The following is a 15,457-nucleotide window of genomic DNA, read 5'->3' as shown; positions in this document are numbered from 1 at the left end:
GGTTGCCCATTACAGCACTATTAAGCCATTGTTTAAAGATTATAGATTGGGTTTTGTGTGTCAACTGGCACATGGTGGGATGTTCTGTTACCATATGCCCTGGTTGACACGCCTGTGTGCACTTTTCAGACACGGACCCCTTAACATTTGGAGAGGAATTTTGAATGCTGTGTTAATACTGGTGTTCAAGTGCTACTGAAATCTGTTGTTCTTTTTAAAGAGAATTGAAGAGGCCTGAGACGAGAGTATTCCAGAGGAGAGCAGTGAATTTTATCAAGAAGAAATTAATGGAACAATTTATTTAAAGCACTTAATCCTAACCAGAATTTATGGTGCTAATAAATGCTCAGAACTGTTCATTATTCTGGCAACTATAGGTAAAAGCAGGAGCTAAGCAGAAAAGCAAGCATGTGCTGTAAAATATCCCAATTCTCTAGTAAGAGTATGGAAAGGGGGTGGGGGAAGAGGAAGCTGGGCACAAATAGATGGTTTTAAAGTGATTATTTTTGTAAATGCTAGGAATTTGGGCACAATTAGAGGGTTTTAAAGTGATTGTTGATGTAAATGCTAGGGGTTTCTGGGATGAGATGGGTAGAGAAGAGAGCAGGTTTCCAGGGGGTGGAAATATGTGAGGATAGCAGAGCAGAGGAAGAGGTGCTTTTATTGGGGCAGGGGCACAGTGTGTCATGAGAGAAGGTATGTGAATAATGCAGTGGTTTGGCAAAGAGTTAAGAGCTGAAGAGCTTATGCCTTAGGTGTGCAGAAAAACTAGGTTAGAAACAGAACAAAATTCAAGGGGGTGTGGAAATAGAGAGGTGATAACTTTCGTTGGCTTATGGACCAACTAAGTAAAGAGGAATGAATTAGTGGAACTCATTACCTTTCATTATTTGCATAGCTGACTGGTGGTGAAGTGGAGGCAATTGGGCTTCAGTAATGAAAAGGGAGATGGAGAAGGATGAGAATGCAAGATTTCTCATGCCAACAGACTTGGGAGAAAGAACCCCCAAAATCTGGAGCAACTAACTCTGGCTTTTTTGCCCAGGTTTAATAAAACAGCAACAGCAACAAAGAATAGATTCCTGTTACTTGATGGCTCATTTAAAGCATGATTGCAATGTTAAAAGTTTTAAAAGGTGCACATAGTTTGAGCATTCCCACTTTGCTCCTGCCACAGTGGATCAGGGAAACAGCAGTTACAGATAGGTAGCCGTGTTGGTCTGCCATAGTCAAAACAAAAAAAATTCCTTCCAGTAGCACCTTAAAGACCAACTAAGTCAGTTCTTGGTATGAGCTTTCGTGTGCATGCACACTTCTTCAGGGAAACAGCAGTTGACTTAGCGTTGCATCTGAACCAGTTATCATGGTTTGCTTCCCTCCACATAAATCATGATCTGAAGCCAACATTTCTTTTGTGGGAGAAACAAGCCACAAGCATGGAACCTTTGCCCAGTGTGATTAAACAAACCATACCTCTTGGCTCAGCATTATGTCTGAATGCATCTTCTATGCACTGAAGGAGACATAAACCTGGCTTTCCCCTTAACATTGGCTTGAAGATTGCTTGCCTTTCTAATCAGAAGCTTCCTGCCAAACAGGTGTGTTCTTTTCCAGGTGAAAAGTCTGCCTTTGTCTCTCAGCAGGCTGACTTTCAGTTTGTACTAAAGCAAATTCATCAATGTTGCATAATTCCAGTGAATTTGTGTTGCCACTTCAGCGATGAAATATGTGCTAGTCAAAGGTGCCTTTGTTTCCTGCCCAGTTCTGTGCAAGAAAATTACTTTGATGTTCATTTGCCATGGAAAATAGTGTCTGTCTCAAACAGCTCTGAGTTTAAGGTGAATCAATATCCTGTTTGTGGCTAATCTATAAAATAGGAGACCTGTCCAGGGTATTCTGGATCCATAGCAGAGACCTGAATTACAATAGTTTTGCTCTTGAGTAGTTAATTCTTAGATAATTTGCGTCACAGTTGCATTATTAATCTGAAAAAGAAATTTAAAATAGCATGGAATAGACGCATCTTTAAAGCACAGTGCTGTCTAAAACAGGGCTTTTGTGTTTATACTAATGTGCAGTTCAGTGACTTTATGAGAAGTTAGAAGTTGGGGTGCTGTGAATAAAGCACATTGCTAAGGGAAGAGCCAATTGAACCCAGCTTCAGATGTGAATCAGGGGATTAGTACAGATTTTAAAATATTTTTTGCTGGCTTTGCTTTATTCTGTTTTGCTCACCTACTTCTGGAATTGAAACCATGAGGAGGCTGCATTTGAAGAGAATTAAGTCACAGTTGCCTTGATTATATATATATCGGATTTGTATAAGCATGGTAACAATAAACTTATCCAATTGAGTTAATTGCTCAGAGGCAAGTTATGAGGCAAGCAATGTACTCTAGGGCAAATTTCTTACTTGGACAAGTACCCATAATTAAACTTTTAGAGCAAAGGAGCACAGAACGCTGTTTATACAGCAGCAGTTCATTTCTCCCTTTAGCTCAGTATTGCCTACACTGACTGGCAGCAGCTCTCCAGAATTTCGTGTGTCTCTCCCAGCCCACCTGGAGATGTCAGGTTGAACTTGGATCGTTTTGTATGTATCACATGTACTCTTTCACTGAGCTATGATTCTCCCCACAATTTGATATGATGAGTCAGGGTAGTACGCATCATGTTCAAGAGGAAATTAGTGCTCTCATAAAATCTATTTGTTGTTTGCATGAAGCAACAGTAGTAGTAATGTTAGGCCTGCTGACTCTACCTGTATTACCACCAGTATCCGGAGGAAGTCGTAAGCAAGTACACCAAAGGAGTACTTGAGTTCTATGGACATAACCAGGGTTGGGTGTCTTCTGGCTGAAACAGTTAAAGTATATGAACGCTCACTAGGAAAAGAGTAATGGCCAAGCTACACATTATGTAATATCCACACCCACATTATGTATTCTTTCTACACCCACACCAGTGTCTTTTTCCAAATAAACTTGCTGGCTCAGGTGGCTATTTGCCTCTTAGAGCTTAAAATATGTATATATAATTAAAATCTTATAGCAGAACAAAGCTGTATCAGAAGTAAAACTAGTGTGCAAATCAAAAACAATTTAAAATTAAGAGTCAAGAGTTTTCTTTAAAAAGCTTGTGTAAACAGGTAAGTTTTTAAGAAGCATTTAAAGGCTCATGAATTGCACATCATTCCACAGGGAGATGGCGAATGTTATCACTACAACGCTTGTAGTGATCTGGTAGTTGTGAAACCACTAACAGGGTCTCATTGGAAAATCTTAAAATTTGCCCTGGCCTGTACTGGAGGTAATGGTCTTCTAGCTATTACTTAAAAATATGTTTTTCAATTGGCAATATATATGAGTAGTTCATCAAGCATCACTCTCCTGGCTCCCACTCTCAGACAAAGTACTCAAACTCTCGACTTGAGAATTCTCAAAGGTTTATTCCAAAAGTCATCACATAGTTTAAACATAGATTAAGATACAGGCTTCAGAATCAGTAATTCAGAAATAAAAGTGTAAGATACATGGTTGGCAGAAGCTAACACATTGTCACAACAGCTGACATGTCCACTTTGCTCCTGCTTTGCAGAGCGGGATGGTCACATGATTCATGTCCCAAACAATGGGACTGGACAAGCAAGCGGGCACTCCTGTGTGTAGGCTGGATCTGCTTGCCAGCACATTTAACAGCACATCTTTCGAGATGGGGCCATCTCACTATCTGATTCAGGCTCATTTACCTCCCTGGTTGCCAGGGCAATCTCAATCTCTAGAGGCAGGTTGACAGCTGGGATGTCCAGCAGCATCTGGGCAGACTATCTGGACCCCTCCTATTTCCTGCTCCCTCTGATAGATCCTGCCAGGACCATCCTTGTTTGTTGCCATGGGGCTTTTGACAGTCACTTTTGATTGCTTTTATCAAATTGTTTTTATTGATTTATTCTATGCTCTGACTCTCTAGCTGCCCATAAGGTAATTTTACTTGGATATTTTATTCTCTGTTTTCCCCTTTTCATCCTTCTGTCATATTCATCTCATTTCACATGTTTGGTACTTCTTGCCATTTATGCATGGCTGACATTAATAAGGTGGTACTATAAGAGAAGACTGAAATCTTTGCAAAATTGCTGCTGAGCTCTCTACACTTAAAATACTGGATGAAATCCAGTATAGCGCTAAGTGAACAAGGATTGCTGCTTGTGCTGCTTGTTCTCCTTGAGGGGAGAAGGTCTCATTGTGCAGGTGGAAATCCTTGCACTGACAGGGTGGGTTAGTTGAATACCACTCAATATTTTGAGAACACTCGAAGGGTCAGCCCAAACTTTCTCACAAGGAAGAGGGGCCCCTGAAAATGATGACTTCACCCTAGTCTTTCACTCTGGAGTTTATGGACAGGCACCAAAGTCTGATGGAACTTCCTCTGGATGTCTACAATTGTCTTGCATTGAGCGGTCACTCAGCTGCTCTCCATACACCCAGTTCCAGGCTTCAGAAGGCTTAGTGAGTTTCCCAGGGGATCTAAATGATGGCAGATGGGAATCCCTCCATTCATAGTTCGTTCTGTGGCCTCTTCACAGTTCTCCTTTTCTAGCTACTTAGAAGAGTGCTTTATAGCAAGCTCTCTTGCTCCGAAGTTCTGCAGAATAGGACTATGTAGGAAGGCTGGATCTGACTAAATTAAAGTGCAGTCATGTGTTATCTGTTTATGAAGGAACCCCTCCCTGCACCTCATGAATACCATATGCTCCTCCTTACCATAGGAGGGCAGGGATAAAAGGTCATGCTGCATGTAGCTTGGAGTGAATCAATAACTTTTAGAAGTGCTAAGCCACACCAAAACTAATTATTTTTGTGGTCCAGAAAATACATTAGTGCTGCATTATGATGCTGGCATAGGCAAGTGGAATCCATCAAAGTCACTGGTCTCAGTTGGAGGGGGAGAGCAGCTTGCTTTGAAAAGAAGCTGCTGCTCCTGTTGCAGGCAGTGTTAAGGGGTGTGCTGAAGGGAAAGTGGAGGAGCGATCCCTGTTTCCTTCCCATAATACTTCTTGATAGAAATGTTCTAGCTACATACTACTCTGCCCCCCCCCCTTCCAAGAGAGAAAAATTGGACTTACTGTGAAGTTTTGTTGGGTTACCTTACCCAAGTCCTAGAATGTCTGAGTATGTTATGAATACAATATTTATAGAGGATATCACCTAGGTTGGGGACTCCTGGGGACTTCCAGCTACTCTTGTTCTCTTTGGATTGATAATACAGTGGTGCCTCGCAAGACGAAATTAATTCGTTCCGCAAGTCTTTTCGTCTTGCGAGTTTTTCGTCTTGCGAAGCACGGTTTCCCATAGGAATGCATTGAAAATCAATCAATGCGTTCCTATGGAAACCGCCTTCAGACCAGGTCCGGGGACAGTCTGTCCCCCGACCTCTTCTGAAGGCCGGCGGGGGGTGAAAGTCTTTGCTCCCCCTCCCGCCTGCGATTCTCCGCTCTCCCGGGAAGGCAGGCAGGGGGGAGCAAAGACTTTGGGGGGGGGGCAAATGTTTTTGCTCCCCCCCGTCTGCCTTCAAAAGCCGTCCGGGATAGCGGGAAGCGCTTCCCTGCTATCCCGGACCGCTTTTAAAATGCTGGCGGTGGGGAGCAAAGCCTTTCGGCCCCCGCCGGCCTTCCTGGACCTCTTCTGAAGGCCGGAGGGGGGGGAAAGGCTTTGCTCCCCACCGCCAGCATTTAAAAGAGGTCCCCGGAGATTTCCCTATGGGCTTTCTTCTTGCGAAGCAAGCCCATAGGGAAAATCGTCTAGCGAAGCGACGCAAAAACCGAAAAACCCTTTCGTCTTGCGGGTTTTTCGTCTTGCGAGGCATTCGTCTTGCGGGGCACCACTGTATTGTTATCTAATATTAATGGTTTCCCCCTCTTGAATTCAATGTTTAAGTTTAGATATATCTACAGTGGTACCTCTGGATGCCAACAGGATCCGTTCCGGAGCCCTGTTCATATCCTAAAGTGAATGCAAGCCGTGTCTGCGCATGCACGGGTCGCGATTCACCACTTCCGCGCATGCGCTTGACGTCATTTTGAGCGCATGCGCGAGCAGCGAAACCCGGAAGTAACGTTTTCCGTTACTTCCGGGTCGCCGCAGAGCGCAACCCAAAAATGCTCAACCCGAAGCATATTTAACCCGAGGTATGGCTGTATATTGAGAAGGATGTGTGTGTTTTGCTCCTCTGTTACTTTTTTGTAGCAGTAGGTAAAGCGTCTCCTCAAAGTATACTTCCCTCCCATCACCACCAAAAATGAAACTTTATTCCTACCCTGGCACTAATCTCCTTGATAAAGCATAGTGGGCTGAGAGCCAGTTCCTTCTCATTGGATGAATACAGCTGTCTTTTTACAAAGGGTTTTGCTTGCCCCCCTTTGCTCATTATGGGACACTGTATTCTGTACAATGATTATATAAAAGCAAAATTATCAAAATAAAGACTTTTAGCATGCGAATGCAAATGTTGTCTAGTAGTTGGAATAAGGAATGGATTCTAAGGGTTCTGTGTGCAAGAGGTTTGGAGAGAGAACTTAGTTCCAAGAACTAAGAAAAGTTTTAGGTTAGGGAAACAAGTGCAGCCTTTGTAGGCAATCATTTGAATCGTTTCTTCATCTCCTTAGTGTTCATGTAATGTATTGACCTCTGCTATGTCTATGAAAGCAATTTACTTTTAGAAGAGCTGTTATCACACTTACCATAAAGAAATCAGTATTTGTATTCATTGAACTGGGAGACTTTTAACAACCTGAAACAAAAAGGAAGTTCATGCTTTATCTCCATTTGCCTTTGTTTTATTTTATTTTGTGTTGGTCACAAATTGCAGTTGTATGTTGTATGAGACTTAATTTTATTTGCACTTTTATATACCACCTTGCAATCTGCTGATGGAGGGTGGTTTAGAAATATTCTCAATATATAAAAATACATTTTTATTGTCTTAACTCCTAAGACTCTAATAGCCTTGTACGGGGATTCAACATTGTACTGAGGAGTAAGTGGAAGTTATTTGAAATATCATATTGTTCTTGTCAGCATCTCCATTCAGCTGTGACTTGTTTATTATGCGCTTTGCAGATAAGGTTGCTTACATGTTGTCTACCTTTGATGCTATAGTTGGGTCAGAAGTGTCATTAGTATCATATTTTGCTGTTTTACTATCTGTTTCGGTTAATATCACATTAGGCCACAGAGAGCATACTTAAGAAGCTACATGCAACTGTATACACAATGCACCATAGACTGCCCTGGCTGATAAAATTTGCTTGGGAAGAACTCGACTTAAAACTCTCCTCTAATATACAGTATTGTCTTAGTGCTGGAGATTTTCTGGTAATATGACTGACCAATCCTCCCAAAATAGTGGTGCTATGGGATAGTCATAGGTGGCTCATCTGATATGGTGCAGCTGCTACATTAGTTTCTCAGCAGATGGATTACTTTTGCTTACCAAGAAGTCAATACGATGTGAATTTGGCAGTCCTGCTGGCATGCTTGCACTGCGCTGACTTCCCTGCCGCACCTCCCATCTCCTAGTAAGTAACAGCATCACATCTGCTGGGAAACTAGCATAGCAGCTGTTACCCTGGCAGCTGAGACCACATAACACCAGTCCTGAAAGACCTACACTGGCTCCCAGTATGTTTCTGAGCACAATTCAAAGTATGGGTGCTGACCTTTAAAGCCCTAAACGGCCTCGGTCCAGTATACCTGAAGGAGTGTCTCCTCCCCCATCGTTCAGCACGGACACTGAGGTCCAGCTCCGAGGGCCTTCTGGCAGTTCCCTCGCTGCAAGAAGTGAGGTTGCAGGGAACTAGGCAGAGGGCCTTCTCAGTGGTGGCACCTGCCCTGTGGAATGCCCTCCCACCAGATGTCAAGGAAATAAACAACTATCTGACTTTAAGAAGACATCTGAAGGCAGTCCTGTTTAGGGAAGTTTTTAATGTTTGAAGTTTTATTCTGTTTAATATTCTGTTGGAAGCCGCCCAGAGTAACCCAACCAGATGGGCGGGGTAATAATAATAATAATAATAATAATATAATAATAATAATAATAAATGTTTCTGAGGACAGCATAATTGAAGTCTGAGAACCATTGTGGCAATTTCTGGATTTGAGTACTGTCTGAGACTACTCAGCACTGAAAGGCTGAAAGATTCCAACAGGCAAGAAGTATCATACATGCAGACAGGCCCGATGCCAGCATTGTTTTGCAACTTTGAAAATGAGCAACCTATGTCTACATTCAGCTCTTGTGTAGCAAAACATAAGCTGCTTCATGTTTAGGGTGACTGTGAACACTGGAGCCATCAGAGAAGGGAAATTGCTGATTGATCCCTAGAACCTCATCTCCTCAGCTGCATTTTTTGTTAGATCATAATTACTGAGAACCTCCCCCCCCCTGAAAATATATATATAATCTGTTTGAAGCAGAAATATCCAGATGACTGAACAGACCAAGACTATATGTATGGATATATTATTCTAGAATCTGTTTCAGGCAAACTCAAGAGGAGGGCTTCAAGGTATGGTGTCGAATAAGAAATAGTATGGTGTCAAATAAGAAATCCCAGGTAACTTAGTAACCACCAGATGGCCCTAATTTTTATTGGTTTTCCATGTAGAACTGATATGTGTAAATATATGCCTTTGAGCTGTTGATTTTAAACTTTGTCAGCTAAAATGACACCACAGCTATGCAATACAGTAGAAGAAAAGGCTTCTTTGCAACACGTAATGGGGAATATTTTCACTCTCTGACCTTCCTATATGAATGTAAAATTTCTCTCTCTGTTTCAGAGCCATTATCAACCATTTCAATCCAAAGATAGAGTCTTACGCAGCTGTGAATCACATCTCACAGCTTTCAGAAGAACAGGTGAGTTACATGCATCTTTTTAATTCTGTTATTTCTTATGGAGCACTGTTCAGAAGAGTTCACCCTACTCTGTCCCGGCTGACTGCATTGGAAGCCTTATATTACCCCTTGCTAGGGTTTAGCAAGCTTTCAAAATAGCATCACATGAGCAATAAATGGGGCATGTGCTGCCACATGGTTTAAGTCTAGGAAGGCAGAGCTGTGGCCCAGGAAGAAGGACTTTTTCCAAGACTACCCTGAATTGAAAGAGAATGCACAGCAGGGTCAAGGTGGTTTCTCATTTGCAAATGTGTACTTGATAAGTGATGACTCTGGAAATGCACAGTGAGATCTTGGCAAACATTTGGAATGCAACTTAATTTGGGGGAGTGCTAGGATTATGTGAATATACGTAATAGTTGATGCTGACTTTTCAGTGTAATGGAATTCACTAAGCCATGAATAGCTATTTTAAGTACATTTCTAAATGAGGAGATTTTTCATAGAGAGAGCAATTAGGGTTATATTTTATTTTATCATAATTCAACCTGATTCCTCTACTTCCTTGCCTGTCAGAGCTGTGTAAATGGGCCTTCCTGAAGTTAAATAGCTTCAGGGAGGAAAAGGTTGACCTTCTTGTCCATTTAATTAAAACACACAGAGAGAACTGGGGCTTAGGAATTTTGAAGCTTGGCAGTAGCTAGTCATACACTTGGTCCACCCTTCTTTCCCTTCAGTTACAATTTATTATGTTGATGCATTGCAAGATAACCTGAAGGTAGGGGTTAATGATGCAGCATCCTTGTTCTTGTTGGCTTTCCTTTGTACAGTTCCTCTGCAGAAAGAGTACTGCCAAGCTCCAGACAATCTATTCAACTTAATTTTCTTGCCAGGAGTTGCTGTACCCGTTACTATGTTCTATGATGTTGTATTTTACAGATTCTCATTCATCTGTTCACTGTTGATTATTATCAGCCTATGCTTTTTTTTACTTCTTTTTTTAAACCCTTTCAGCACGTGCAGTAATTGAAAATGGGGCCCTGGATGTGGGAGGCTTTGCAACCATGCTTGGCTTAGTCTGCTAGTTTTAAGAAAGGGAAGCAGCTTCTCCCTGTCAGTGCAGTGGAGCATTCATCCCCCAGCAGTTCAGGGAGGTCATGCTGAATTCTTTCTTCACCACACGCCTGTGCTTTAAATAAAACCACCAGCAGCAGCAGGCGGCAGGTAATGAAATCAGCTCTGATGCACAGAGCAGTTTGAGGAGAGAATATTAGGAAGCAGGGAAGTGGTTTCATTTCTTCTTTCAAATGGAAGCATTACCCCAAAGTGGCAGAAAGATCAAAATAGAGAGGAGTTAATTAAAAAGAGGTGGGACCTCCGGATGGCATCCAAAGGAGGAAGGTCTAGGCTAGGGCTATGCTAAATGGTAGCCATTTCCATTTTGTGCATGGAGGTAAAGCTTTGGAGAAGGGGTAGAATGTTCAGTGAACACTCAAATTTTGTTTACCTTCCTATCTCCTCGCTGCTATTCACTGCCTGGTTTTTTAAACTGGAACATCTTCCTGAGACTAATGAACCTAGCCAATCACAGATCAGCTAGTGAGAGTAATGATTTCACTGAGGGCAAATGAAGCCAATATATTTGTTTCTATTTTTAGTTATTAAATTTGTATACTGCCCCCATCATCTGTAGTCCTCAGGTCAGTTTACAACATAAAAATACAAGGCCAAAAAACCCCTCAAGAACAGAAACAAATCAATAACCACCCACACCTCCTTCCAGCAGGTTGCTTTGCCCTCACCATGAACCATGATATCAGAGATTAGGGATAGGAGGGATCTTGCACCTGTTTTCAAGGCAACCAGGCTTGGCAACCTTGGCCATATTCCAGTGTTTTGAACAAATAGCTTGACTAGATAGCACACACAGACTGTTAATAATTTGGAACATCATATTAAATACATTGGCTAAAGCAGGGTGAGGGTGAGAGAGCGCAATATTTTTTGGCAGTAGTGTGTTGTAAGCATTGAATATGCTTTTTTGAAAGGATATCTCCTGTTAAAATCTGATAAGAAATCCAATTTTGTAACATATAAATAATTAAGTAAATTGCATGATTATTCATGGATTATATCTGTGCTCTTTTGTAATCCTAAGCATTACTACTATCAAGCATACAACTACCAGCATTGTAGTAGATAGGAGAGAAGTTACATCTGGTGAAAGGTCTGGCTATCCGGTTTTCAAAACTAGGGAATGTCATTGTGATCAAGTCTACCCCCTCCCCCGGCTATGCAGGCAACTCCACAAAGCAATTGTTGCATCCAGGCATTGTGACTTAGTTAACATGCTTCTCAGTTTGCATGCAGGCTTTCCCAATTTTATAATATGTAGAGTACTTCTTATTGTTCACTATGCATTTGCCTCTCAATACTTGCTCATTTTTTGTCCCTCCATTTCATTTCCTACTCTGCTGGATGTGGATGTGGGGAGGATAATTAAGTTTAACCCTCAGAGTGTGTGGACTACTCTGCTGGTCACTCCCCCAAAGAGATGGACCAGAACAAGCCATATTGTGGAAACCTTCAAGCGACTGCTGTAATTTTTGCTGCACAGTCAGGGCAGATGTATTCAGCCAGTTCTGTCTTTGTGCCCCGTTTCTTTCAATCAGCTGTAGCAAAACTACTATATCATGCTGTCATTCCACATTCTTATTCTGCATTGTCATGCATTTCCTATCTAGTTCTCCTGATTCAAACCTTTAGTAATTTTGCTGGGATTGTCTGTCTCATGACATTTAGCTCTTCCCTTAGTGATTACAGTTATGATGTAATAAGAGCTCTGTTGCTCAGTAATACTAATTTGTGTAAAGCTATTAGCTAAATTTTCTTCTGCTTCGTCTGCTTTTCATCAGTTTATTTCAAACAAGTTTTTAAAAGCAAATAAACTTAGGAGTTGCTGTTTGCAGGCTCACATATCCCCACCATGATCCTAAGTGCTGTGCTCTGTTCTCTTTACATCTGGGTATGTACTGAGTCCCCAGCTACAAGTAAATTACCGTATTTTTTGCTCTATGAGACTCACTTTTCCCCTCCTAAAAAGTAAGGGGAAATGTGTGTGCGTCTTATGGAGCGAGTGCAGGCTGCACAGCTATCCCAGAAGCCAGAACAGCAAGAGGGATTGCTTCTTTCACTGAGCAGCGATCCCTCTTGCTGTTCTGGCTTCTGGGATTAAGGATATTTTTTTTCTTGTTTTCCTCCTCCAAAAACTAGGTGCGTCTTGTGGTCTGGTGCGTCTTATTGAGCGAAAAATACGGTAATATAGTAGTTGCTTTAAGTGGCTGTTCTTGGTATTTTGAGCAGGAAAGAATATGTTCAAGCTTTTTCAAGCCACTGTTAATTTGTTTCATGGTCAGGTCATATATCCATAAATGTCTTTGTGCATGTGTATTTAGTGCTCCAAAACCGATAGAAGAAAGATCTGAAATAGTCCTCATTGTTAACAGGCTCTTTCATACACACTCACCAAAATAACCACCAGAATTTCATAAATGTCCAGCTTTCATTTAAGTATGAAGTGTACTCCGGAATTTTAACCTTTGTTTTCTGGGGCTTGAATTCCAAGCTCATGGATGATATCAGCTTGCTGAAGTGGTGGTTTTCTTACTTCTAGTACACATTGTGCTAGTTTACTGTTCGAGTAGCACACATGAGTTATGTAATACCTTGTGACAGCTTTAGAGCATGCATATGACAACATTAATTGTGTCCCAAAAATATCCCTGCTTAACTACAAAGAGAGAGAGAGAGAGAGAGAGAGAGAGAGAGAGAGAGAGAGAGAAGCCTCAGAGCAATTGCTTTAGTGCCTTTTAGTGGCTTCCATTAAATTTAATGTATTGGTTGCAATAAAACAAATGTCACTGGAGCAGGATGGAATGGGCAGAAAAGCCACATTGGAGACAGGATTGGCTTGCCATATACCAGGGGCAGTTTATCGTCCAGGAGAGTTGATCCCTCCTTCCCCTGGTTTTTCAGCCATTTCATAAATGCATTTTCTAATTTAGTTATATTTTAATTACATGGAAGAATCAAGGCTTTTCAGGGCAGCAAGTATACTTTGGCAACAATGTTTTCTGAGTTTATCAGACTCACTTGTATCTATGTACAGGACTTAGCTTGACAGTTTAGGAAAGATCTTCAAGTGCAACTTCTTCATAGTTCAGAAGCAAAAAATATTTCTTTTTGATAACTAAAGGGAAACACACATTACAGGTTTCTTTCTGAGATAGTCAAGATGCCAAGGTAAATTAATTTTTTTTAATTACTTGAATTAAAATTAATTGATTTCAGTTACTGCAAACAATTAAATTTCCAAAATATCTGTCAGGTTTCCCTGAGTACATATGTGATGGGTGGAATTCAGTGTCACACTCCTCCAAATGTTCCATCTGTGCAAGCATTGCAGCTTGCCAGATGAAGCAATCCCCCCTCTCCTACCGCTGTGTGCTATTCTTGAATTTCTCACTGCCCCTGAGCCACATTCAAGGTACATGGTGATGGAGGAAGAAGAAGAAGAGTTTGGATTTGATATCCCACCTTTCACTCCCTTTAAGGAGTCTCAAAGCGGCTAACAATCTCCTTTCCCTTCCTCCCCCACAACAAACACTCTGTGAGGTGAGTGGGGCTGAGAGACAAGAAGTGTGACTAGCCCAAGGTCACCCAGCAGCTGCATGTGGAGGAGCGGAGACGCGAACCCGGTTCCCCAGATTACGAGACTACTGCTCTTAACCACTACACCACACTGGCTCTGTGTGCACACTGGAGAGGGTGCAAAAGCAGAAATCCTTGCACAAGACTTTCACTGATGGGACACATTAGGTTAACTTTGCCCATTATAATCAGCTCAATGAGAAGATTACAATTTTTGCAAGATCAGGATGGAAGACATTTCTCTGATGGGGTGACACTTGTCACCAGATGTGACATGCAGGGTCCAACCAGGTCTTCCGCCTCATCTCCAAAGGGAGGAGCCATTCTGCCCACCAAGCCAACCCAGTTTGTGGGGGTCTAGGTGGTGGGTTGAATGGCTCTATATAGCAGTTTATCTTCTGACTATATGGTGTGTGTGTTTTCCATTTTTTTCTAAACTCTTTTTTTTATCCAGTTTGGTTGAGTGTGTTTCTTCCTTTCCATGTTCTCATTCTGTCTCCTGCCATGAAACATTAATTTTCTTCTTCATTAGTTTCTTTCCAGCCCCTTTCTTCTTCTCATTCAACCCCATTAAGTGTTTGTTCTCCCTCCTGCACCCACCATCCCTGTGTGGTTCCCTGGGGTGTATGTGGGGTTTATTTTAGGAGTGATGATGAGGAGTCCTGGGATCCTCAGAAAGGGTCTTGGAGGGTAGTTAGCAGCGGTCCCTCCTTTTGAGATTTGTCTAGTGACACAGAGCACAACAGTTCCCAGTCACCTCTTCCAAAGGTGGAAATGTTTAAAGTGATCTTTCAGCCGCACCCCTCTCCTTGTTTCCTCACCGCTCCATAGTGAGCTATTCAGCCCTGCTCTCTGGTTCCAGGTATTCCAGCACCTTTAGTTCATCTGGACTGTCTGTGCTCCTTAGCCTTCTTGGCAATTGGTGTGTGGGCATCGTTTGAGAACAGAGCAGCGCCAGGTGCATCTCACCAATAGACTAGCTTGGCAGGAGCATCATTTTGGATTTCATGCATGTCTGCAGGTACTGGCTTCCCACCAGGAAACTAGCTCAGCGGGGAGGCCTGTTGAGGCTAGGGCATTAGATACTAGGTGCATCATCCCAATAAACTGGCTAGGCAAGAATACATTTCCTGTGCTATAGGTGTTTAGTAGTTCACTGTCACAGGAGTGTGCTAGTCAGTAATAACACAGTTCAAAGATGGAGTTAACTTTCTATTAGCAAAAACATGACCTCCACAGACTTGGTTGTGTGTCAGGCCTAATGAGCAGAGTAGCTCATTCCCAATGGTCTTCCTCCATGAAAATCAGCAAGACTAAAAGTCCCTGCCTCCTCACCAGGGCTTTCCCCATGCAATCAAAGACCGCACCTGCATGCAGTCAAGCTCTCCTCCAAAGTTTTCATATCTCTTCTGGTTCTGGGAGAAAAGTGGGGAAGGGAGCTTGCTGCAGCAGGAAGAGGAGACACCTGACTCTTCGTCAGCCTGACTCATTTCTGCCTCTTGGCCTCCTTCATCCTACTGTCCTGCTTCAACTTCTGCCTCTGATTCTGGACTTCTCTCTGCCACAGACTTTCCCAGCTCACTAAGTCCTGTTACCTCTTCAGCTTCTAACACCTCCTCTTCCCAGTCTTCTTCCTCTGACTACTCATCGTTGTCCTACCACCACTCCCTGGGCTTTGAGCCTTCTCCAGCTGGTTCCTTCCAGCATTCCTCTTTCTCCAGCCAGTTCATGGCAATGACTATATCCTAGGTATAGATTAAATTTGAATTTAGAAACTATAGGAGGTAAGCTACTAATGCATCAAAATGAACACAAGAATTTCCGCTTGCACAGTGAAACTTCCCTCCCT

The 15,457-nt window shown here is 42.3% G+C and overlaps 1 protein-coding gene and 1 long non-coding RNA gene across 9 annotated transcripts in view; one reads left to right on the top strand and one right to left on the bottom strand.

Annotated features, from left to right (window-relative positions):
* Nucleotides 1–15,457, top strand: part of ARMH3 (armadillo like helical domain containing 3) — a 126,102-nt gene that overhangs the window by 85,977 nt on the left and 24,668 nt on the right. For all 8 annotated transcript variants that reach the window (XM_083737948.1, XM_083737947.1, XM_083737952.1 and 5 more), the window contains one exon: nt 8,841–8,919. In XM_083737948.1, coding sequence (XP_083594074.1) covers nt 8,841–8,919 — 79 coding nt within the window. The remainder of the gene's footprint in view (nt 1–8,840; nt 8,920–15,457) is intronic.
* Nucleotides 1,196–15,457, bottom strand: part of LOC310844224 — a 168,170-nt gene continuing 153,908 nt past the window's right edge. Inside the window, exon 3 of the long non-coding RNA XR_014564012.1 lies at nt 1,196–1,220. This is a non-coding gene — a long non-coding RNA (uncharacterized lncRNA). The remainder of the gene's footprint in view (nt 1,221–15,457) is intronic.

The sequence above is a fragment of the Podarcis gaigeae genome (assembly GCF_964106915.1).
Source record: "Podarcis gaigeae genome assembly, chromosome: 5".
NCBI lineage: Eukaryota > Metazoa > Chordata > Lepidosauria > Squamata > Lacertidae > Podarcis > Podarcis gaigeae.
This window is presented reverse-complemented; position numbering and strand designations above follow the sequence as displayed.